The sequence below is a fragment of the Anomaloglossus baeobatrachus genome, chromosome 6 (assembly GCF_048569485.1).
Source record: "Anomaloglossus baeobatrachus isolate aAnoBae1 chromosome 6, aAnoBae1.hap1, whole genome shotgun sequence".
NCBI lineage: Eukaryota > Metazoa > Chordata > Amphibia > Anura > Aromobatidae > Anomaloglossus > Anomaloglossus baeobatrachus.
The window spans coordinates 24,330,147-24,355,837 of NC_134358.1; the positions used below are offsets into that span (position 1 = coordinate 24,330,147).

Sequence of the window (25,691 nt, forward strand, 5' to 3'; positions counted from 1 at the left end):
GAACGCTGAGAAAATGGCGCCGGAGCGAGGAGAGGGGGCGGGGCCTACTCTGAGAGTAGGATCTGGAGGGCAAATGAGGTATACAGGGGAGGGAATCTTTCCTCAGTGAGGAGTGTCCGTTCCCTATGCTGAACAGCCGCTGGGCGGAGCCACACTGTCCCTCTGCACTGACTGACATGCAGGGTTAGAGAATCGAAACTAGGCCTCAGGCGAAGCCGGGGCCTAGATTTAAACATGCGGCCAGCGTGCAGGCACCATCGGCGCGGTTCTCCAGTGAAAACTGGAGAACCGGCCGGAAATGTTAACAAAGTCATATAACACACTCTCCCCAACATATAAAGTACAAGGGACCCCTGGAAAGACCACTGTCTGTGGTAATAACGTCTCAGTACTTAGCTTGTGAGACGCAGGTGCCAGGTCCCTGGGAGGTGAGCGCTCCGTCCGGCAGGATCCTGAAAAGGGCTGCGGATGGAGACCGGTCTCCTGCAAAGCAGTGAGAACCGTGATGGCTCCCACTTCAAGCCAGAGCCCCAGGGGATGGTGAAGGAGCGCGGCATGTGAAGGCTCCAGCCTTGTAAAATCAACCTTAACAGCACCGCCGACAGTGGGGTGAGAAGGGACATGCCGGGAGTCCAGATTGGACCCGCTTTTCTTCCAAATCTTTGAAATCAAAAATCAGAGGATGCATGTGTGTGTGTGACCTCCTGAACACAAAGCATTGAACTGGTTGGATTTGTCATCCGGGGAGTGTATATGCTCGGAGGGAGGAGCTACACTTTTAGTGTAGTACTTTGTGTGTCCTCCGGAGGCAGAAGCTATACACCCATGGTCTGGGTCTCCCATAAGGAACGATGAAGAAAACTTCTGGAGTGGTGCTTCACAACTTTTTTTTTTTTCTTCAACTTTCACTGTGTGTCGGTTAAAAGGACTTTAACTTGCAATAACTTGTGCCTTATCCAGAAATGTCACAGTATTGCTGTACATGGCAAAAATCACGGTCTCCGACGAACGCCGACCACGGACTGATTTTCACAGGAGTGTTGTCATCACAGGCTCAGGGGGTCTTCCATCAGCAGGGCCCTGACTATCATGGCAAGCAATCAGGCCTCACGACCATATCACAGGCGCGTTAAATGACTCCCCCCTCCCCCCCCCTTCATGGCTTACATTAAATACTGCTGTCAGATTGACAATGGTATTTAACAGGTTAACACTCGCAGACAGAGCTCTGCCTCACCTGCGACTGCTAGAGGCAGATGATGGCTGAATAAAACAGCCATCGTCTGTTGGTAAAGATGCGGGCTCGCAAAGGCAGTGAGCCGGCAGAGGATGTACCAGTACATCCAATATATGTAAAGTTAAATATAGACTTTGAATATTTAGGATAGTGAGGATGGATAATATTCTTTGCAGTGCTCCTCCATGCAGAATGTGGGGCTCTGGGTACATTCCTCGGGGGCAGAAATGCAGCATAGTGGATGTAAACTCTGCCGACTTTTACAGTGGCAGTCTTACCGATGCAATTTAGAAATCTTAAGTGCTAATTTACAACAATATCCCAGTAATTAGTGCTTTGCTCTACATTACAGTACCTGTCGTGTTCTTTATCCACCAGGTGATATCTGGCACGGAAAGCGACTAAGTGTGCGTAGTAAGCAGGAGCAGGAATAGACACGGACCGTGTGCAGCGGACATAAGTGTGGCACAGCTGGTAAGTGAGGATTTGCAGCTCATCAGAGGAGAATCGGTTATCGTCCCAGAGAACATGATAGTGTGAGGGTCTGCTTGTCCCCTGCGTTGCAAAAAAAAAAAAAAAAAAAGGAAAAGGATTTTAAAATCAGAGTCATAAATCCTGTCTTTCTGCTTTAGTCGTCAGAACAACCACTAATCTGCTGCTATCTGAATAAATTACCTACCTGTATACCAGCGTGACTACACAGATAGAAATCGAACTCTGACGGATGCGTGATTTTCGTGTCCACAGTGGTACCAGCAGGAATATTTCCACTTTTTCCAACCTGTTTTGACAGAATAATACTTAAAACACCATACATTTCTCATCTGCTAACCAAAAAGACCATTACATGAAAAGAGGATGGGTACTGGGATAAAAGGGATGAGTCAAATCCCTTGTTTGCCACACGGACACCTTACCCGCTCGTTCCGATCTGTACAGAAGAGTCTTGTGTGATGCCTTTTCTGTACGACGATGAAGGTAATACCTGGCTGGTAATCCTTCTCCAATTTAATGCAGGCTTCTCTAATGGCGAGAAGCTCGTGATGCAAAACCTGGGAGGGCAAAGAAAGAAAATATATTCAGAATGTCAATTAAATTGTATATGAAAAAAGAGCAGTCAGCATGGACATAGAAAGAAACCTACCTGCTGAAACTGCCCCTCAGAAACACCATCCCTATAAAAAATGATCCTTGTGGGCTTGAAACGAGTCGACTTGTAGAACTGGATGAGCAGCTCGCGGACCATGGCGGCCAGGTCCTGGATAATCTCCTGTCGGTGCTGCTGCACTCTCACCGTGGCACAGTATCGGTTGGGATGGGCATCCATGCTACCTACAACCTACAAAGCAGAACAAAGAATTGGATCACAATTTTGTAACAGGTCTATTATGATGTAAGGATTTTATTTTTTTTAAACTATGCGCCCACATTGCCTTTTTAATGTGCTTTTCTGCACAGTAAGCGTGTTTTGGCAGATATAACGCAGCAGGGGGGGAAAAAAAAAATGCACAATATTTGTTGCATTTGGGCTTTTTTTATATGCATTTTTTTATTTTTTGTAAGTCATGGTTATTATGGGGGTTCAGATGCTTTCCCTTGTTCACTGCCGGGTCTCTGGCTGCTGTTCCAGCCAAGATCCGGCTCTCACTGCGATCACAGCATTCAGGAGGTAGGGAGAGGAATCGCTTACCTCTCTCCTTGGCGATCAGGTTCCTGAAATGCGATAACAGGGACGCTATCGCTGGCATGCCAACCCTGGGCTGAAACCGTGATGACTCCGGGTTACTGAGCTACGGAGAGCCTCACACACCATGCTGCATGCATGGTGTGTGAGGCAAAGTTCTGCGATATAATACACTGTAGTGAAAAAGCATTGCAGGGGGAATATAAACGTACAGAAAAAAAAAACCCACACACCAACCCCCCCCCCCACAAATTGACATGTTGCTTTTTTTTTCAACTACAAAAAAAAAAAGTGGGCACAGCAAGTCACGATTCTCAGACATTGCTGGGATGCTTTTTCCTTGCTCTTATTGATTAAAAGAGGCAAGGAAAAATTCATGAGAAATGCAAAAAAAAAAAAAAAAAAAAAAAAAAGACATGTTCACATAGCCTGTTTTTACTAGCATTCAAGGCTTTCAAGTTAGTCAAGTATTGAAAACACAGACAAGCTACAAAAAAAACCAAAAAACCCAAAACAATTATGCAAGAAAAACAAAAAAATGTCTAAAGGTAAAACGTGTTTTCTTACTGCAGCAATTGAAGGCTTTTTTCCATCTCCTGCAGGAGGATGGGTGACATCTGCTCCAAGGAATATGACCGGTTGCTGAAACACTGGTGGTCTATAGATAAGAATAAGAAAGTAAGGCACTATATTACAGATAAGAGCTCAAAAAGGTTTACTTTTTTATATAATTTAAGTGAAGCACTTATGTATGCAGAGGCTGATATCAAAGTCACTGCTTTAGGCCGGTGTCTTGCTTGCCATTACTGCGCGTATATCTCGCGCGAGTTTCATGGTGCATCACCCGTCACGGACTCACATTCTGCTCACAGGAGCGGGTAGGCTGCATAGAGATGCATGCAACCGACTCGCTCCAGTGAGCGGCGTGAGAGTCCGTGAGGGATGATTAAACAAGAAACCCAAACGAGTTATATGAGCGGTAATCGCAAGTGGAACACCGGCCTTATCGATAACATGTGGCAGTCTGGATACATGGCCGGCTGTAGTAGGTTAGTACCAGGTCAACAAATCTGACCACAATACTGAGCTGGCCTAGCACTACAATGAAACCCCACAGGAAAACAGCCCTTGTAGCTGGCCCTTGACCAGAACTTGCTAGTTTGCATTGTCCCTATGGCTTGGGCCTTACCGTCCCTGGGGTAACAGGATGTTATTGACGCCTCCTAGCTTGACGTTGATCTTCAGGCAGAGGTTAGAGAGTGTCTGCGGCGTGGTCCTCTGCACATTCTTCATCTGCACACACTGAGTGGCCATCCCCAGCACTGTGTCCCCGACACGCTTCACCTCCGCTGAAAACCAAAACGATATTGATTTATATCAGCTAGTTATCATCTAGCATATTACATAACACTATGATGGCCTTATTGCCATGAATGAGGCTTTAACATTAACCCCTTCAGCCCCAGCTTGTTTCAACCTTCCTGACAATGCCAAAGTTTACAATTCTGACCAGTGTCGATGCTTCAATATTTCCCAGTGATTCCAAGATTGTTTTTTTTGTGACGTGTTGAGGGTAAGAATTTATTAACCTGAAATACTTAATTCAGCCATTTCACAGACCCAGATATGTACTTTAGTTGATTTAACCTAACACATATTTATGAATGTTTGTTTCTTACTAACACATACTAATTATATAAGTGATTTTCCTTAATGCAATATGTAAGCACATGTAACTTAACCCCTTCATGACCATGGACTGATATATCCGTCATGGAGCAAGTCCAGTTAAGCCCCGCCCCCTCCCACAGGCAGGCGGCGCCGGTCGGCACACATCAGCTGTTTTCAACAGCTGACATGTGTGCCTGCTAGCCGCGGGTGGAATCGCTTCCACCCGCGGCCATTAACCCCTTAAATCTTGCTGCCAAAGTCTGGCAGCAAGATCTAAATGCGCACGGCCATGTTTTTTTTACTTACTGCCGCCCCCACCGGAAGTCAAGCGCGTGATCACGTGACCATCGGTGGTTGCCATCGTAGCACAGGGTCATGTGATGACGCCTGCAGCTATGATGTTTCACTTTCGTTTTCCCTCGGCCGAGAGCAGAGGGAAAAAGAAAGTGACTATCTGCTGTTTACAGCTGTATAGCTGTGATCAGCAGATAGATAATAGCGATCGGATTGCTGATCGCTATAGCCCCCTAGGGGGACTAGTAAAATAAAAAAAAATAAAAAAAACAAATCTAAAAGTTCAAATCACCCCCTTTCCCTCCATTGAAAATTAAAGGGTTAAAAAAACACACACATTTGGTATCGCCACGTTCAGAAATGTACGATCAAAATATTTTGTGAATAAAACGGACAGAATTCCTTTGGCGTCCGTCATGGAAGGAAGCTCATAACCGATTTAAATCTGTTATTTCTTCCCGCGTGCACACATGACATTCCAGATAATCTCAGGCCCTAAGAAACCCTTTGTAGCCTCACCGCAACAGCTTTACTTAAATGTACGTGGTAAATTTTGGGCAATGTGATTCTTATAATAAAAATAAAAAAAAACAAACAAAACTCAATTTTTGAACTTTGGATCTTTATGGTCTTAACCCCTTAACGACCTTTGACGTACTGGGTACGTCACGGTGACATGGTGCTAAACGACCCATGACGTACCCAGTACGTCATGGCGAAATCGCGGTCCCGGAGCCTTGTGGAGTCCAATTTCTTTGATTAAACGGTAGATTCGGGAAGGAGGGGACCTCTGCCTGACCTCAGGAGGGGTGGTGCCTCCTCCCCGAACCTACAGAGGCTGTGATTGGCTGACAAACGCCGCTCAGCCAATTACAGTCACTAATGTTCCAGCCATTGAAAATGGCTGGAACATTTAAATCCAGCCCTGATCAGTGCTGCTGTAGCACTGGCCATTGGATGGAGCTGGGTGATCGGTGCTTCACCCGCCCCCAGCTCTGATTGGAGAGACCGGTCTTGTGACCGCTCTCTCCAATCAATGTGGATCTGCGGCCTGTGACCGTCCCTGGAAGCCGAGGAGAGCGGTCTCTGCGGGTGCCCATCGGTAAGTTGCCGCCCGCCCCTGTCCCCGATCACCCGCCCCTGTCCCTGATCGCCCTGCCAGCCCCGCCACTGTCTCCGATCGCCCCGCCCGCCCCCGCCGCTGTCTCCGATCGCCCCCGCCCGCTGTCTCCGATCGCCCCGCCCGCCCCCGTCTTTGATCGCCCCGCCCGCCCCCGCCGCTGTCAGATACCCCCGCCGCGGCTCCGATCGCCCCGCCGCTGGTCCCGATCCGCCGCTGCTCCAGATCCACCACTGTGCCCGCCGCCACTGTCCCCGCCGCTGCTCTGGATCCACCGCTGTCCCCGCCGCCACTGTCCCCGCCGCTGCTCCCGATCCACCGCTGTCCCCGCCGCTGCTCCGGATCCACCGCTGTCCCCGCCGCCACGCTCGCCACTGTCCCCGCCGCCGCTCCACTGCCGCCACGCTCGCCACTGTCCCCGCCGCCGTCGCACCCACCTTTTTCAGCCGCTGCTGCCCCCGAATCGGCCCCCACTGTTCCCGATCGGCGGCCGCCGCCTCCTTCATCGGCTGCCCCTTCATCGCCACTACACCTCCTATCCCTCCATGTGCTGCAAGCCACCCTCCCCCCACATGTGGGGGGAGGGTGGCTTGCAGCACATGTGGGGGGAGGGTGGCTTGCAGCACATGTGGGGGGAGGGTGGCTCGCAGCAGTACATGTGGGGGGAGGGTGGCTCGCAGCAGTACATGTGGGGGGAGGGTGGCTCGCAGCAGTACATGTGGGGGGCGGGTGGCTTGCAGCACATGTGGGGGGCGGGGGGCGGGGGGCTTGATGGATCTAGGCAGGATGGATGGATCTAGGCAGGATGGATCTAGGCAGCAGGATCACAGCAGACAGAAGAGGCAGCAGATGAAGGAGGCAACAGATTGAGGAGGGTGAGAGGGGGCAGTAGATGAAGAGGATGGGAGAGAGCAGGCAGCAGATCGGGGAGGGGGGGCAGAGTCTGATGGGAGAGAGAGATGGCACATGGAGGAGGGGGGGCGCTGGGGGGAGGGTGGCTTGCAGCAGTACATGTGGGGGGAGGGTGGCTTGCAGCGTGCTGCAAGCCACCCTCCCCCCACATGTACTGCTGCAAGCCACCCTCCCCCCAGCGCCCCCCCTCCTCCATGTGCCATCTCTCTCTCCCATCAGACTCTGCCCCCCCTCCCCGATCTGCTGCCTGCTCTCTCCCATCCTCTTAATCTACTGCCCCCTCTCACCCTCCTCAATCTGTTGCCTCCTTCATCTGCTGCCTCTTCTGTCTGCTGTGATCCTGCTGCCTAGATCCATCCTGTAAGGTAGGTATCCCCATCTCACCTCCCTCCCCCCCCCATCATCTGCCGCTCCTCCATCCGCTGCGCCATTTCCCATCATCCATCCGCTGCGCCCTTTCCCATCCTCTGCCGCTCCTCCATCTGCTGCGCCCTTTCCCATCCTCTGCCGCTCCTCCACCCGCTGCGCCCTTTCCCATCCTCTGCCGCTCCTCCACCCGCTGCGCCCTTTCCCATTTTCCTGCGCCCTTTCCCATTTTCCATCCGCTGCGCCCTCTCATCTGCCGCCCCGCCCTCTCGCATCGCATTATCCAGCGCAGTTGCTTGCTTCCAGACTGCAGTGGATGATGCCATGCGAGACTCGTGCATTGCTCTCACGTTTGGCACTGGTCTTAGTGGCAGGCGCTCATTTTTTTTTTATTCATTTTTTTTTTTTTACTGATGTCTGTATTTTTTATTTCGCCAAACTAATTTTTTTGTATGGGGGGGGGGGGGGGGTCTAGTTTCCAAAATGGGATAACATGTGGGGAAGCTCCATTGTTTAGGCACCTCAGGGGGTCTCCAAATGAAACATGGCGTCTGCTAATAATTCCAATCAATTTTACTGTGAAATGGCGCTCCTTCTCTTCTGAGCCCCGCCGTACGCCCAAACAATTTCCACCACATATGAGGTACCTGTGTACTCAGGAGAAATTGCACAATACATTTTATGGTGCATTTTTTCCTGATACCCTTGTGGAAAAAAAAGCTACCTGTTTGAAAAAGAGAGAATTTTGTTTACTTACCGTAAATTCTTTTTCTTATAGTTCCGTATTGGGAGACCCAGACCATGGGTGTTTAGCTTCTGCCTCCGGAGGACACACAAAGTACTACACTTAAAAGTGTAGCTCCTCCCTCTGAGCTTATACACCCCCTGGTAGCCAGTCCTAGCCAGTTTAGTGCAAAAGCTGAAGGAGAATAGCCACCCACAAGTAGAACCGAGTAAGAACCGGAACAACCGGAGACTCTGTCCACGACAACAGCCGGTGATAACACGCGGAACAAGAAACTGCCAACAGGCAACAGGGAGGGTGCTGAGTCTCCCAATACGGAACTATAAGAAAAAGAATTTACGGAAAGTAACAAAATTCTCTTTTTCTTTATCGTTCCTTTGGAAGACCCAGACCATGGGACGTTCCAAAGCTGTCCCTGGGTGGGAATAAACAGAAAAAAAAACTAAGTAGGCGGAGCCTAACTTCACAAGTGGGCGACAGCCGCCTGAAGGATGAGTCTGCCCAAGCTCGCATCTGCCGAAGCATGAGCATGCACTTGGTAGTGCTTCGAAAAGGTATGCAGGCTAGTCCAAGTGGCAGCCTGACAGACTTGTTGAGCCGTAGCCTGGTGCCTAAAAGCCCAAGAGGCACCGACAGCTCTGGTCGAGTGTGCTTTGATCCCCGGCGGGGGAGGCACCTGAGTACTCTGGTAGGCGTCCGAAATGGTCGATCTAATCCAACGGCCAAGGTCAGCTTAGAAGCAGAGACACCCTTGCGCCACCCTGTGGTTAGGACAAAGAGGTGCACCGCCGAAGCGCAGCGGTGCGAGACACATAGATCCGGAGAGCACGCACCAGATCTAGAGTATGCAGCGCTTTCTCAAAGCAATGAACAGGGGCCGGACAGAAGGAAGGCAAGGAAATATCCTGGTTAAGGTGGAAGGGAGAGACCACCTTAGGAAGAAAGTCCGGGGTCGGACGGAGAACTACCTGGTCTTGGTGAAAAACCAAAAAAAGGTGACTCAGAGGAGAGCGCAGCCAAATCAGAGACTCTCCTGAGAGAAGTTATGGCAACCAGAAAGGCCACCTTTTGAGAAAGACGATACAAAGAAACCTCCCTAAGTGGCTCGAAAGGGGGTTTCTGCAATACCGTGAGGACCAAGTTAAGGTCCCAGGGATCCAAGGGCCGCCGATAAGGCGGAATGATGTGAGACGCACCTTGCATGAAGGTGCGGACCTGAGCCAGCCGGGCGAGACGCCGCTGGAACAGCACTGATGGAGCTGAGACTTGTCCCTTGAGAGAGAGTTGAGGGACAGTCCTAGCTGCAGACCGGACTGTAAAAAACACAGAAGGGTCGGCAACGAGAATGGCCAAGGAGAATGGCCGGAAGAGCGACACCAGGACAGGAAAATTTTACAAGTCCTGTGATAGATCTTGACGGAGGAAGACTTACGGGCCCGAGTCATAGTGGAGATGACTTCAGGAGGAATACCAGAAGCCGTCAAAATCCAGGACTCAAGAGACACGCCGTCAATTTGAGTGCCGCAGAATTCGGGCGGAAAAACAGACCTTGCGAGAGCAGGTCTGGACGGTCCGGAAGATGCCACGGCATCTCCACGGACAGTTGGAGCAGGTCCGGATACCAAGCTCGCCTGGGCCAGTCCGGTGCAATGAGGATGACTCGACGGCCCTCCATTCTGATCTTGCGCAGGACTCTGGGCAAGAGAGCTAGAGGGGGAAACACGTAGGACAGACGAAACTGGGACCAGTCTTGAACCAGAGCGTCCGCGGCGAAGGCCTGAGGATCGTGGGAGCGAGCCACGTAAACCGGAACCTTGTTGTTGTGACGGGATGCCATTAGGTCCACGTCCGGAGTGCCTTACTTGCGGCAGATTGACTGAAACACTGCCGGGTGCAGGGACCACTCGCCACCGTCCACGGATTGACGGCTGAGAATCTGCCTCCCAGTTTTCTACGCCAGGGATGTGGACTGCGGATATGGTGGACTTTGAGTCCTCCGCCCATTGAAGAATGCGTTGGACCTCCAACATTGCCAGGCGGCTGCGTGTCCCACCTTGGTGATTGATGTAGGCAACCGCTGTCGCGTTGTCTGACTGGACTCGAATGTGCCTGCCCGCCAACAGGTGGTGAAAGGCTAGGAGAGCTAGAAACACAGCTCTGGTTTCCAGCACATTGATTGAAAGGGCTGACTCGGACGGAGTCCAAGTGCCCTGTGCTCTGTGGTGGAGATGTACCGCTCCCCAGCCGGATAGGCTGGCATCCGTGGTGAGAATCACCCAGGACGGAGTCAGGAAGGAGCGCCCTTGGGACAGGGAGAGGGGTCGAAGCCACCACTGAAGAGAGCTCCTGGTCCGTGGCGACAGAGCCACTAACCTCTGTAAGGAGGAAGGCCGCTTGTCCCAACAGCGGAGAATGTCCAGCTGCAGAGGACGCAGATGGAACTGGGCAAAGGGAACCGCCTCCATGGAGGCCACCATTTGACCCAGCACCTGCATCAGGCGCCTGATGAAATAACGGCGGGGCCTCAGGAGAGAGCGCACCGCTAGCCGGAGAGACTGCTGTTTGATTAAGGGCAATTTCACAAGTGTCGGCAAAGTCTCGAACTGCATCCCTAGGTACGTGAGACTCTGGGTCGGAGTCAGAGTGGATTTGGGAAGGTTGACAAGCCACCCGAATTGGGCTAGAGTGGCGAGAGTGAGCGAAACACTCCGCTGACAGTCTGCGCTGGATGTACCCTTGACCAGAAGGTCGTGCAGATAAGGAAGCACTGCTAACCCCTGGAGGTGCAGGACCGCAATCACTGCCGCCATGACCTTGGTGAATACCCGAGGGGCCGTGGCTAACCCGAAGGGGAGAGCCACGAATTGGAAATGATCCTCTCCTATCGCAAAACGTAACCAACGCTGATGTGACACTGCGATTGGCACATATAGATAGGCATCTCTGCTGTCGATGGACGCCAGGAACTCCCCTTGGGTCATAGAGGCAATGACTGACCGCAGAGACTCCATGCGAAAATGCCGCACCCGGACATGCTTGTTGAGAAGCTTGAGATCCAGGATGGGCCGGAAGGTACCGTCCTTTTTTGGAACTAGGAAGAGATTGGAGTAAAAACCTCTGAACCGTTCCTGAGCGGGAACTGGGACAATCACTCCGTTTGCCTGCAAGGACGCCACGGCCTGCGAGAAGGCGGCGGCCTTGGAGCAGGGGGGAGTGGAGAGAAAAAATCTGTTTGCAGGGCTGGAAGAGAATTCTATCCTGTAGCCGTGAGTTATGATGTCTCTCACCCACTGATCGGAGACTTGCTTTAACCAAGCGTCGACAAAGTGGGAGAGCCTGCCACCGACTAAGGACGTGGCTGGAGCGGGCCGAGAGTCATGAGGAAGCTGCCTTAGTGGCAGAACCTCCTGCGGTCTTCTGCGGACGCGCTTTTGGCCGCCAGTTGGATTTCTGATCCTTGGCTGAGTTAGCGGACGAGGCGGAAGGCTTAGAGGATGACCAGTTGGAGGAACGAAAGGAACGAAACCTCGATTGATTCCTACCCTGGGCGGGTTTCCTGGTCTTAGTTTGTGGCATGGAAGTACTCTTCCCGCCAGTAGCTTCTTTAATGATTTCATCCAGCTGTTAACCAAACAGCCGTGAACCAGCAAAAGGGAGCCCAGCAAGAAACTTCTTTGAAGAAGCATCTGCCTTCCACTCTCGAAGCCACAAAATCCTGCGGATAACAAGAGAATTAGCTGAAGCCACCGCAGTGCGGTGAGCAGCCTCTAGCATGGCAGACATGGCATAGGATGAAAAAGCTGAAGCCTGAGCAGTTAAGGTAACCATCTCAGGCATAGATTCCTTGGTGAGGGAATGCATCTCCTCTAGAGAAGCAGAGATGGCTTTGAGTGCCCACACTGCTGCAAAAGTCGGGGAAAACGCGGCCCCCGCAGCTTTATACACAGATTTGGCCAGAAGGTCAATCTGACGGTCAGTGGAATCCTTAAGTGAGATGCCGTCAGCCACCGACACAACGGTCCGGGCTGAAAGCCTAGACACCGGAGGGTCTACCTTTGGGAAGTGAGACCACTCCTTGACCACCTCAGGTGGAAATGGAAACCGGTCATCAGAACCACGCTTTGGAAAGCGTTTGTCAGGGCAGGCCCTGGGTTTGGTCACAGCGGTCTGAAAACTGGAGTGGTTAAAGAACACACTCTTCACTCTCTTAAGCGAGGTAAACTGATGTTTTTCTGCCAAAGAGAGTTGCTCCTCTGACACTGGCGGATTGAGATCCAGCACAGAATTAATAGAAGCAATCAAATCACTAAGATCTGAGTCACCCTCAGAGAACTCGATGGGATACATAGCCTCCGAGCCCCCAGTGAGGGCGGCATCCTGATCTTGAGAGTCAGCTCTTGAGACAGAGCCGTGGGATGGGGAGGGGGAGGAAACCCTGCGCCTTCTCTTAGAAGGACGGGGTCTGGGATCAGATGATGAATCCTCCGTGAGCTCCGATGGACAGAGGTCAGAGGATAGGAGTGCTCTGTCAAGAGTATTAGAGGCACCCTGTGAGGGAGGCTGATGCATATTCATCAAAGTCCTGGACAAAAGCCCCATGGACTCAGCAAATGACTGGGATATGGACCTAGAAAAGGACTCTACCCAGGCTGGGGGTTCAATCACAGGTGCAGCAGCAGCCTGAGAGATCACTGGGGGTGAGACTCCAGGCTGTGGCACCGCCAAGTTAGAGCAGACATCACAATGTGGATAGGTGCTCGGCTCAGGCAGCAGGAGCTTACATGCAGTGCATGCAGAATAAAGCATTGGAGCCTTGCTCCTTGTGTGAGACATGCTGCTGGAGTGGGGGCTTTGCAGAGAATGAACCCCAGGGAGAATATACAGAGGTCCACAACCGGAGATCGGCTGTGGCTTACCAGACCGCTGAGCGCGGTGTTGTGTGCCCTCCAGATCCCGAAGCCCGGTCCCCCAGTCGCAGCACCTCAGCAGAGATGCAGAATGTAGGATGTCCCAGAGCAGAGTGAACTCTGCCTGAGAAGAGTCCGTTCCTATAAAAGAGCAGGAACTGGAGGGCTATAGAGACCTGCAGGGAAGGAGGGACGCCCCAGCAGTTGGGAGTGTCCCTCCCCTGTGTAGAACGGCCGCCGGGAAGAGCCGAACCTGTCCCTCTGCATGAGTGACATGCAAGGGCAGGAAAATGAAACTAGGCCTCCGGCGAAGCCAGGGCCTAAATTTAAGCGGCGAGGTCGACAAGCAGGCACCATCGGCGCGGTTCTCAGGCAAAAGCTAGAGAACCCGCCGGAAAAGTTAAAACAATCACATACAGCATACTCTCCCCTTACAATAAAGAACCGGGACCCCCAACATAAACGTCTCAGGTACTTAGCTGCTGAGACGCAGGGCCATGTCCCTGGGGATGTGTGCTCCGGTCCAACAGAATCCTCAAGGGGCTGTGGATGGAGACCGGACTCCTGCCAGGCATGGAGACCGTGCTGGCTCCCACTTCAAGCCAGAGCCCAGAAGGAATGAAGGAGCACGGCATGTAAGGCTGCAGCCTTGTAAATCAACCTTAACAACACCGCCGACACAGTGGGGTGAGAAGGGACATGCCGGGAGTCCAGACATGGACCCGCTTTTCTTCAAACTCTTTCCAAAAGTCAAACAAATCAGATGAGAATGCATGTGTGGATGTATGCCTCCTGACACAAAGCAATAAACTGGCTAGGACTGGCTACCAGGGGGTGTATAAGCTCAGAGGGAGGAGCTACACTTTTAAGTGTAGTACTTTGTGCGTCCTCCGGAGGCAGAAGCTAAACACCCATGGTCTGGGTCTCCCAAAGGAACGATAAAGAAAAAACAATTTTGTGGTAAAAAAAGAATTAAATATTTTCACGGCTGAACATTACAAACGTTTGTGAAGCCTCCAGGGGTTCAAAGTGCTCACTAAACAGCTAAATTCCATGAGGGGTCTAGTTTCCAAAATGGGGTCAATTGTGGGGGAGCTCCAATGTTTAGGCACTTCAGGGGGTCTCCAAACGCAACATGGCGTCCGCTAATAATTCCAACCAATTTTGCTGTGAAATGGCGCTCCTTGCCTTCAGAGTCCTGCCGTGTGCCCAAACATTTGATTTCCACCACCTGTGGTATCTGCGTACTCAGGAGAAAGAAGGGAATTTTGTTTACTTACCGTAAATTCCTTTTCTTCTAGCTCCTATTGGGAGACCCAGACAATTGGGTGTATAGCTTCTGCCTCCGGAGGCCACACAAAGTATTACACTTTAAAAAGTGTAACCCCTCCCCTCTGCCTATACACCCTCCCGTGCATCACGGGCTCCTCAGTTTTGGTGCAAAAGCAGGAAGGAGGAAACTTATAAATTGGTCTAAGGTAAATTCAATCCGAAGGATGTTCGGAGAACTGAAACCATGAACCAAAAGAACAATTCAACATGAACAACATGTGTACACAAAAGAACAACAGCCCGAAGGGAACAGGGGCGGGTGCTGGGTCTCCCAATAGGAGCTAGAAGAAAAGGAATTTACGGTAAGTAAACAAAATTCCCTTCTTTGTCGCTCCATTGGGAGACCCAGACAATTGGGATGTCCAAAAGCAATCCCTGGGTGGGTAAAAGAATACCTCGATAAAAAGAGCCGAAAAACGGCCCCCTCTTACAGGTGGGCGACCGCCGCCTGAAGGACTCTCCTACCTAGGCTGGCATCTGCCGAAGCATAGGCATGCACCTGATAGTGTTTCGTGAAAGTGTGCAGACTCTACCAGGTAGCCGCCTGACACACCTGCTGAGCCGTAGCCTGGTGCCGCAATGCCCAGGATGCACCCACGGCTCTGGTAGAATGGGCCTTCAGCCCTGAAGGAATCGGAAGCCCAGAAGAAAGGTAGGCTTCAAGAATCGGTTCCTTGATCCACCGAGCCAAGGTTGACTTGGAAGCCTGTGACCCCTTACGCTGGCCAGCGACAAGGACAAAGAGCGCATCCGAACGGCGCAGGGGCGCCGTGCGAGAAATGTAGAACCGGAGTGCTCTCACTCTAACAAGATCTAACAAGTGCAAATCCTTTTCACATTGGTGAACTGGATGAGGGCAAAAGGAAGGTAAGGAGATATCCTGATTGAGATGAAAAGGGGATACCACCTTAGGGAGAAATTCCGGGACCGGACGCAGAACCACCTTATCCTGGTGAAACACCAGGAAGGGGGCTTTGCATGACAGCGCTGCTAGCTCAGACACTCTCCGAAGTGATGTGACTGCCACTAGGAAGGCCACCTTCTGCGAAAGGCGTGATAGAGAGACATCCCGCATCGGCTCGAAAGGTGGTTTCTGAAGAGCCGTTAGCACCCTGTTAAGATCCCAGGGTTCCAGCGGACGCTTGTAAGGTGGGACTATGTGGCAAACTCCCTGCAGGAACGTGCGGACCTACGGAAGCCTGGCTAGACGCTTTTGAAAAAACACGGAAAGCGCCGATACTTGTCCCTTGAGAGAGCCGAGAGACAAACCCTTATCCATTCCGGATTGAAGGAAAGAAAGGAAAGTGGGTAAGGCAAACAGCCAGGGGGTAAAACCCCGATCAGAGCACCAGGATAAGAAGATCCTCCAAGCCCTGTGATAGATCTTGGCGGACGTTTGTTTCCTGGCTTGTCTCATAGTGGCAATGACATCTTGAGATAACCCTGAGGACGCTAGGAGCCAGGACTCAATGGCCACACAGTCAGGTTGAGGTCCGCAGAATTCAGATGGAAAAATGGCCCTTGAGACAGCAAGTCTGGTCGGTCTGGGAGTGCCCACGGTTGACCCACCGTGAGGTGCCACAGATCCGGGTACCACGACCTCCTCGGCCAGTCTGGAGCGACGAGGATGGCGTGGCGGCAGTCGGACCTGATCTTGCGCAACACTCTGGGCAGCAGTGCCAGAGGAGGAAATACATAAGGCAGTCGAAACTGCGACCAATCCTGAACTAATGCGTCCGCCGCCAGAGCTCTGTGATCTTGAGACCGTGCCATGAATGCCGGGACTTTGTTGTTTGTGCCGAGACGCCATGAGGTCGACGTCCGGCGTTCCTCAGCGGCAACAGATCTCTTGAAACACGTCTGGGTGAAGAGACCATTCCCCTGCGTCCATGCCCTGGCGACTGAGAAAGTCTGCTTCCCAGTTTTCTACGCCCGGGATGTGAACTGCGGAGATGGTGGAGGCTGTGGCTTCCGCCCACAGCAGAATCCGCCGAACTTCTTGGAAGGCCTGACGACTGCGTGTGCCGCCCTGGTGGTTGATGTACGCGACCGCCGTGGCGTTGTCCGACTGTATGCGGATCTGTCTGCCCTCCAGCCACCGATGGAACGCCTTTCGGGCTAGATACACTGCCCTTATCTCCAGAACATTGATCTGAAGGGAGGACTGTCGGAGTCCAGGTTCCCTGAGCCCTGTGGTGGAGGAAGACCGCTCCCCACCCTGACAGACTCGCGTCCGTCGTGACCACAGCCCAGGATGGGGGCAGGAATGATTTTCCCTTCGACAAGGAAGTGGGAAGAAGCCACCACTGAAGAGAGGTTTTGGCTGCCAGTGAAAGAGACACGTTCCTGTCTAGGGACGTCGACCTCCTGTCCCATTTGCGGAGAATGTCCCATTGAAGTGGACGCAGATGAAACTGCGCAAAGGGAACTGCCTCCATTGCTGCCACCATCTTCCCTAGGAAGTGCATGAGGCGCCTCAAGGGGTGTGACTGGGTCCGAAGGAGAGAGTGCACCCCTGTCTGTAGCGAACGCTGTTTGTCCAGCGGAAGCTTCACTATCGCTGAGAGAGTATGAAACTCCATCCCGAGGTAAGTCAGTGATTGGGTCGGTGTCAAATTTTGACTTTGGGAAATTGATGATCCACCCGAACCTCTGGAGAGTCTCCAGAGCAATGGTCAGGCTGTGTTGACATGCCACCCGGGAGGGTGCCTTGACTAGGAGATCGTCTAAGTAAGGGATCACCGAGTGGCCCTGAGAGTGTAGGACCGCCACCACGGATGCCATGATCTTGGTGAAGACCCGTGGGGCTGTCGCCAGGCCGAAAGTGCATCGGCTCGCTCGGGGGGGCGGAGATGTTCTGAAGAAACGAGTCGGAGGAGGAGAGCTGAGCTCTATCCTGTAACCGTGCGACAGAATGTCTCTCACCCATCGGTCTTGGACATGTGGCCACCAGGCGTCGCAAAAGCGGGAGAGCCTGCCACCGACCGAGGATGCGGTTTGGGGAGGCCGAAAGTCATGAGGCCGCCTTGGAGGTGGTTCCTCCGGCGGCCTTTGGAGGACGTGACTTAGACCGCCATGCAGAAGAGTTCCTCTGGCCCTTCTCTGACCTGTTGGACGTGGAGGATTGGGACCTGGCTGAGGGCCGAAAGGACCGAAACCTCGATTGAATTTTTCGTTGCTGAGGTTTGTTTGGTTTGGACTGGGGTAAGGACGAGTCCTTACCCTTGGATTGTTTAATAATTTCATCCAATTGCTCGCCAAACAAACGGTCGCCAGAAAATGGCAAACCGGTTAAGAACTTCTTGGAAGCAGAGTCTGTCTTCCATTCGCGTAGCCACATGGCCCTGCGGACTGCCACCGAATTGGCGGACGCTACCGCTGTACGGCTCGCTGAGTCCAGGACGGCGTTCATGGCGTAGGACGAAAAGGCCGACGCCTGAGAAGTCAAAGACACAACTTGCGGAGCAGAGGTACGTGTGACTGCATTAATCTCAGACAGACAAGCTGAGATAGCTTGGAGTGCCCACACGGCTGCAAAGGCCGGAGCAAAAGACGCGCCTATGGCTTCATAGATGGATTTCATCAGGAGCTATATTTGCCTGTCAGTGGCATCCTTGAGCGATGAACCATCTGCCACTGATACTACGGATCTAGCCGCCAGTCTAGAGACTGGAGGATCCACCCTGGGACACTGAGCCCAACCCTTAACTACGTCAGGGGGGGAAGGGGTAACGTGTGTCATTAAGGCGCTTAGTAAAGCGCTTGTCCGGAATGCTCTGTGCTTCTGGACAGCATCTCTGAAGTTAGAGTGATCGAAAAACACACTCCGTGTACGTTTGGGAAACCTAAACTGGTGTTTCTCCTGCTGTGAAGCCGACTCCTCTATAGGTGGAGTTGGGGGAGAAAGATCTAGCACCTGGTTGATGGACGCTATAAGGTCATTTACTATGGCGTCCCCTTCAGGTGTATCAAGATTGAGAGCAACGTCAGGATCAGAGCCCTGAGCTGCGACCTCCGCCTCATCCTCCAGAGAGTCCTCATGCTGCGACCCCGAACAGCGTGATGAAGCCGGGGAAGGTTCCCAGCGAGCCCGCTTAGCCGGTCTGGGACTGCGGTCCATGTCGGAGTCCTCCCCGTGGGACCTAGGTGTCACCCCAGGAGCACTCTGCTCCGACCGAGAGGGGCCTGGGGGCGATGAACTCACAATGCCTGGGGCCTGTGTGACCGATCTGGACTGCAAGGCTTCTAGTATCTTAGCAGACCATCTGTCCATAGACTGAGCCATGGATTGTGAAAGCGACTCAGAGTTTCTCAGCCAAAACTGCAAACTCTGTCCCTGCCACCTGGACAGTGGAAGCCGGCGGTTCTACCTGAGCTGAGGGTCCCACCAGTGCCCGAGGCTCCGGCTGAGTGAGTGCCACAGGGGCCGAGCATTGCACACAGTGAGGGTAGGTGGAACCTGCAGGTAACATAGCCGCACAAGAGGTACAGGTTGCAAAATAAGCCTGTGCCTTGGCACCCTTGCTCTTTGCGGACGACATGCTGTAGTCTCCTCTGAGAGTGATCACTGAGGGTATATAGCCAAAAGCAAAACAATGCGGCCGAACAAAGAAAATGTATACAAATATATATATATATATCAAGGGGGGCCAGCACCGGGTAACCGGTGTGGCTTACCGACCGCCCAAAGCGGTTGTGTGTCCACCAGATTCCCTGCCTGGGCCTCCCAGAGCTGTAGAGCTCGTTCTGAAATCCTCCACCGGCAGAAGTGATTGTAAATATGGCTGCCAGAGTTCTCAGGGGAGGAGGGAGCCGTGGGCGTGACTAATAAAGTGCGGGAATCTGGTGCCCCACAGTGCTCAGTGAGGGGGGAGGAGAACACCTAAGTATGCTCCAGCCCTCACTGCCGACGTCCAGTCGACCGTCCCGCCCTTACCCCTGACTGGCAGGCCCGGGGGCGGGAGTTATGGTACTAGGCCGCAGAAGCCGGGGACTAAATTTAATAACGCGGCCGGCAAACAGGCACGGTCGGCGCGGTAGTCCCGGTCGTCACAAAAAAACAGCAGCCGCTGCAGCGTCTGTAACACAGGCGCTCCATGCACCGTCCCCAAGGGGACACAGAGTACCTTATAGATGAAGGGCCTGTCCCTGATGATACTCAGTCTCCTGTCCGTCAGATTCCCCCAGGGGCTGCGGAGGGAGCCCGGTCCCAGTGAATGGTGACCGGTTAGGATCCCACTTCTCCCAGAGCCTCTAAGGGATGGGGAAGGAAAAACGGCATGTGGCTCCAGCCTTTGTACCCGCAATGGGTACCTCAACCTTAACAGCACCGCCGACTTAGTGGGGTGAGAAGGGAGCATGCCTGGGGCCCTGTTAGGGCCCTCTTTTCTTCCATCCGATACAATCAGCAGCTGCTGCTGACTAAAATGGGAGCTTGAGTGAATGTGTGCCTCCTTCAACACAAAGCATAAAACTGAGGAGCCCGTGATGCACGGGAGGGTGTATAGGCAGAGGGGAGGGGTTACACTTTTTAAAGTGTAATACTTTGTGTGGCCTCCGGAGGCAGAAGCTATACACCCAATTGTCTGGGTCTCCCAATGGAGCGACAAAGAAATGCACAATACATTTTATGGTGCATTTTTTCCTGATACCCTTGTGATAAAAAAAGCTACCTGGTTGAAGCAACAGTTTTGTGGTAAAAAAAAAAAAAAAAATTTCTCTTCACGGCTCAACGTTATAAACTTCTGTGAAGCCCCCAGGTGTTCAAAGTGCACATCAAACATCTAGAAAAAATATTTGAGGGCTATCGTTTCCAAAATGGGGTCACTTATGGGGGAGCTCCATTGTTTAGGCACCTCAGGGAGTCTTCAAACCCGACATAGCGTCCGCTAATGAGTGCAGCTAATTTTGCACTCAAAAATTCAAATGGCGCTCCTTGCCTTCCGAGTCCTGCCGTGTGCCCAAACATTTGATTTCCACCACATATGGGGTATCTGCGTACTCAGGAGAAAATGCACAATACATTTTATGATGCATTTTTCCTGATACCCTTGTGAAAATACTAATTTTTATGGCTAAAGTAACATTTTTGTGTTAAAAAAGTAACATTTTCATTTTTTCGTCTACATTGCTTTGGTTGCTGTGAAGCTCCTAAAGGGTTAATAAACTTCTTGGATGTGGTTTTGAGCAGAGTGAGGGGTACAGATTTTAGAATGGGGTCACTTTTGGGTATTTTCTGTCGTCTAGGTTTCTCAAATCACTCCAAATGTGATGTGGTACCTAAAAAATTTTTTTTTGTAAATTTTGTTGGAAAAATGAGAAATTGCTGATGAACTTTGACCCCTTCTAACTTCCTAACGGAAATTTTTTTTTTTTTCTTCAAAAATTGCGCTGGTGTAAAGCAGACAAGTGGGAAATGTTATTTAGTAACTATTTTGTGTGACATATCTTTTAGATTTATGGGCATAAAATTTCAAATTTTGAAAATTGCAAAATTTTCAAAATTGTCGCCAAATTTCCGAAATTTTCACAAATAAACGCAAAACATATCGGCCTAAATTTACCACTGACATGAAGTACAATATGTCACGAAAAAACAATCTCAGAATCGCCAGGATCCGTTGAAGTGTTCCAGAGTTATAACCTGTCAAAGTGACACTGGTCAAAATTGCAAAAAATGGCCGGGTCTTTAAGGTGAAAACAGGCTGGGGGCTGAAGGGGTTAAACCAGATTGTTATCTCTCACAAAATTAACAAACATTTCACACGTCTACTTTATATTTATTTTTTTTTTTTTTAAAAAAAAAAAAAAAAAGTTAGAAGGAATAAAAGTTTAAAATCACCAATTTCTAATTTTTCCAAAATTTAGAGCCTCAAATTTCTTTAGGGATCACATTTGGAGTGACTTGAGGGGCCCATGAGACAGAAATCCCCCCCAAAGTGATACCATTCTACAAACTGTGCAAAACCACATTCAAGAAGTGTAATTAACCCTTCAGGTACTTTACAGGAACTAAAAGGAATGTGGAAGAAAAAAAAATGTTTTACTTTGACAAATCTATTGCTTCAGCCACCAATTTTTCATTTTCACAAGACTCACAGGATAAAAGTGTACCACAAAATCTGTTGTATAATTTCTTTTGAGTACAGGGATACCCCATGTGTTGAAAAACTAATTTTTGGCCGTTCGGCAGGGGAACTATTTGAATTTAGGCAAGAATCGAAAGCGGACACCATATCAGTCGTAGAACCCATGAGGTGCCAAGACGGCAGAAATACCCATTTTACAAAGGGGGTCACTGGGATACATTGAGCATAGTTGTGTTACAAAATGTTATGATTTTGGGCGTGAATTTAAAAAAAAAAAAAAAAAAACAAAACAGCCCCATAATGTGTTACCCAATTGTTCTTGCATATGGCAATACCCCGCATATGACTGTACAGTGCTGTTTGGCTGCACCGCAGGGCTTGGGAGGGAAGGAGCGCCATTTGATTCTTGGGGTACAGATTTTCCTAGAGTAGTTTGCAGACTTCATTTGCAGATCCCCCAAGTGCCAGAGAAGCAGAAACTTCCTCCAGGGACCACATTTTGGAAGTTACACCCCTCAAGGAGTTCATCTACAGGTGTAGTAACGATTTTGTCTACGGAAAACACCCAATTGCAGTCAAATGCAATGAATGTTGCATAATTAAAAATTGCAAACAAGCCCTTGTTGTGCCCAGTACACTGCAGTGCCCATACATCGTTTCCAGAAGCACGAGCTGGGCAGAAACATCACAAATAAAAAAAAAAAAAAAAAAATTCGGGCTCCACTCCCTACAACAATGCCAAACATGTAGTAGATGCTAACTGTGGTTTAGACACATTGTGGGGCTCACAAGGGCGGAGGATGGGGGACATTTGGATTTGGGAGTGCAGGTCTTGCTGGATTTGTTGAGAGGGTGTGGGGGTTGGAGGTTGAGTTAGTGTTTCTCCAGAGCTTTTGTGCAACCAGTAACATGGAAGCCCCCCTATATTTCTGTTAGATGACAGACTCGAGTGGGGACGTTTTGTGGTTTCAGTTGGAAGGATATTTGGTGGCAATTTGGGTTACACAGAAAGCAGTAAGAACACGAAGAAGCCACAATTCAGGATTTTTTTTTGTTCACACCATTCACTGTCAAAAGGGGTAACACTGTTTTATTCTACGGGTCAGTACGATTGTAACGATATCACATTATTGGGGGTTTTTTGCAGCTTTTACACAAAAGCTTTGTATAAAGAAGGGAATTTTGTTTACTTACCGTAAATTCCTTTTCTTCTAGCTCCAATTGGGAGACCCAGACAATTGGGTGTATAGCTATTGCCTCCGGAGGCCACACAAAGTATTACACTTAAAAGTGTAAGGCCCCTCCCCTTCTGGCTATACACCCCCAGTGGGATCACTGGCTCACCAGTTTTAGTGCCAAAGCAAGAAGGAGGAAAGCCAATAACTGGTTTAAAGACCAAATCAATCCGAGGAAACATCGGAGAACTGAACCATACCACATGAACAACATGTGTACCCGAAAAAACAGAAAAACCCCGAGAAAACAGGGCGGGTGCTGGGTCTCCCAATTGGAGCTAGAAGAAAAGGAATTTACGGTAAGTAAACAAAATTCCCTTCTTTTTCGCTCCTAATTGGGAGACCCAGACAATTGGGACGTCCAAAAGCAGTCCCTGGGTGGGTAAAAGAATACCTCGTGATAGGGCCGTCAAACAGCCCTTTCCTACAGGTGGGCAATTGCCGCCTGAAGGACTTATCTACCTAGGCTGGCGTCTGCCGAAGCGTAGGTATGCACCTGAAAATGCTTGGTAAAAGTATGCAGACCCAATCAGGTAGGTGCCTGACACACCTGCTGAGCCGTAGCCTGGTGCCGTAATGTCCAGGATGCACCCACGGCTCTGGTAGAATGGGCCTTCAGCCTTGAGAGAACCAGAAGCCCAGTAGAACTGTAGGTTTCAAGAATTGGTTCCTCGATCCCCCGAGCCAGGGTGGATTTGGAAGCTTGCGACTGTTTACGCCGACCAGCGACAAGGACAAAGAGTGCATCCGGGTGGCGCAGGAGCGCCATGCGGGAAGTAGAACCTGAGTGCTCTCACCAGAACCAACAGATGCAAATCCTTCTGAAATTGATGGACTGGACGAGGACACAAAGAAGGTGAGGTGATATCCTGATTGATATGAAAGTGGGATACCATCTTAGGGAGAAATTCCGGAACCGGACGCAGAACTACCCTGTCCTGGTGAAGGACCAGGAAGGGAGTTTGTATGAGAGCGTTGCTAGCTCGGAAACTCTCCTAAGAGACGAGACCGTTACTAGAAGGCCACTTCCCGTGAAAAGCGGGAAGGGAGACATCCTTCAAAGGCTCGAAAGGCGGCATCTGGAGAGCAATTAGAACCTTGTTCAGATCTCAGGGCTCTAACGGCCGCTTGTACGGAGTGCTGAGAAGACAAACTCCCCGTAGGAACGTGCGTACCTGAGGAAGTCGTCGTTTCTGAAAAAATACAGATAGCGCTGAGACTTGTCCCTAAAGGGAACTGAGCGACAACCCATTTTCCCACCTAGATTGCAGGAAGGAAGGAAACATAGACGATGCAACCGGCCAGGGAGAAACACCCTGCGCCGAGCACCGAGATAAGAATATCTTCCACGTCCTGTGGTCAATCTTGGCGGACGTTGGTATGCTAGCCTGTCTCATGGTGGCAACCACGTCCTGAGGTAATCCTGACGACACTAGGTTCCAGGACTCAATGCCACACCATCCGGTTGAGGGCCGTAGAATTCAAATGGAAGAATGGCCCTTGAGACAGCCAGTCTGATTGGTCTGGTAGTGCCCCCGGTTAGCCTACCGTGAGGCACCACAGAACCGAGTACCACAACATCCTCGGCCAATCTGTAGCGACGAGGATGGCGCGGCCGCAGTCGGTCTTGATCTAGCGCAGCACTCTGGGCAACAATGCCAGAGGTGGCACCTAAGGTAGCTGGAACTGCGACCAATGCTGAACTAAGGCGTCTGCCGCCAGAGCTCGATGATTGTGAAACCGTGCCATGAAGCTGGCACATTGTTGTTGTGCCGTGACGCCATTAGATCGACGTCCGGCCTCTGTCAGCGGCGCCAGATCTCCTGAAACCCGTCCGGGTGAGGAGACCATACTCTTTCGGCCACACCCCAGCGACTTAGGAAGTCAGCTTCCTAGTTTTCCACACCTGGGATGTGAACTGTGGATATGGTGGATGCCGTGTCTTCCACCCACATCAGAACCTGCCGGACTTCCTGGAAGGCTTGCCGGTTGCGCGTTCTTCCTTGGTGGTTGATGTATGCCACCGCTGTGGAGCTGTCCGACTGAAGTCGGATATGCTTGCTTTCCAGCTGCTGTTGGAAGGTTTGTAGGGCAAGATACACTGCTCTGTGTTCAAGAACATTGATCTGAAGGGTGGACTCTTGCTGAGTCCACGTACCCTGAGCGCTGTGGTGGAGAAAAACTGCTCCCCACCCTGATAGACTCGCGTCTGTCGTAACTATCGCCCAGGATGGGGATAGGAAGGACCTTCTTTTTGACCAAGAGGTGGGAAGAAGCCACCACCGTAGAGATTCCTTGGCCGCCTGAGAAAGAAAGACGACTCTGTTGAGGGACGTCGACTCCTCGTCCCATTGGCGGAGAATGTCCCATTGTAGTGGACGCAGTAAAACTGCGCGAAAGGAACTGCCTCCATTGCTACCATCTTACGTAGGAAGTGCATGAGGCGTCTCAATGTGTGCGACTGGTTCTTAAAGAAGAGCTTGCAGCCCGTAGTGAATGCTGTTTGTCTAGCGGAAGCTTCACTATCGCTGAGAGAGTATGAAACTCTATGCCTAGATATGTTATCGATAGGGTCGGGGTCGGATCTGACTTTAAAAAGTTGATGATCCACCCAAAACTCTAGAGAGTCTCCAGCGCAACGTTCGGGCAGTGTTGGCATGTTTCCTAAGAGAGTGCCTTGACAAGTAGATCGTCTAAATACGGGATCACAGAGTGACCCTGAGAGTGCAGGACTGTGACTACTGCTGCCCTGACCTTGGCGAAGACCAGTGGGACTGTCGCTAGCCGGAAGGTAGAGCTACGAACAGAAGGTGTTCGTCTCCTATAACGAAGCGTAGAAACGCTAGTGCTCTGGATCAATCGGCACGTGTGGATAAGCATCCTTGATGCCTAATGATGCTAGGAAATATCCTTGGGACCTTGAGGCGATGACATGGCGGAGGGATTCCATCCGGAACCGCCTGGTGTCCACGAGCTTCTCCTTCGCACAAAGCACAAAACTGGTGAGCCAGTGATCCCACTGGGGGTGTATAGCCAGAAGGGGAGGGGCCTTACACTTTTAAGTGTAATACTTTGTGTGGCCTCCGGAGGCAATAGCTAT

General features: G+C 51.1%; 1 protein-coding gene across 1 annotated transcript in view; it reads right to left on the reverse strand.

Annotated features, from left to right (window-relative positions):
- Positions 1-25,691, reverse strand: part of AGO2 (argonaute RISC catalytic component 2) — a 117,839-nt gene that overhangs the window by 23,000 nt on the left and 69,148 nt on the right. The window contains exons 12-17 of the mRNA XM_075316152.1: positions 4,111-4,270; positions 3,489-3,579; positions 2,382-2,576; positions 2,155-2,289; positions 1,917-2,018; positions 1,593-1,792 (exon numbers count right to left, since the gene is read on the reverse strand). Of these exons, the coding sequence (XP_075172267.1) occupies positions 1,593-1,792; positions 1,917-2,018; positions 2,155-2,289; positions 2,382-2,576; positions 3,489-3,579; positions 4,111-4,270 (883 nt within the window). The remainder of the gene's footprint in view (positions 1-1,592; positions 1,793-1,916; positions 2,019-2,154; positions 2,290-2,381; positions 2,577-3,488; positions 3,580-4,110; positions 4,271-25,691) is intronic.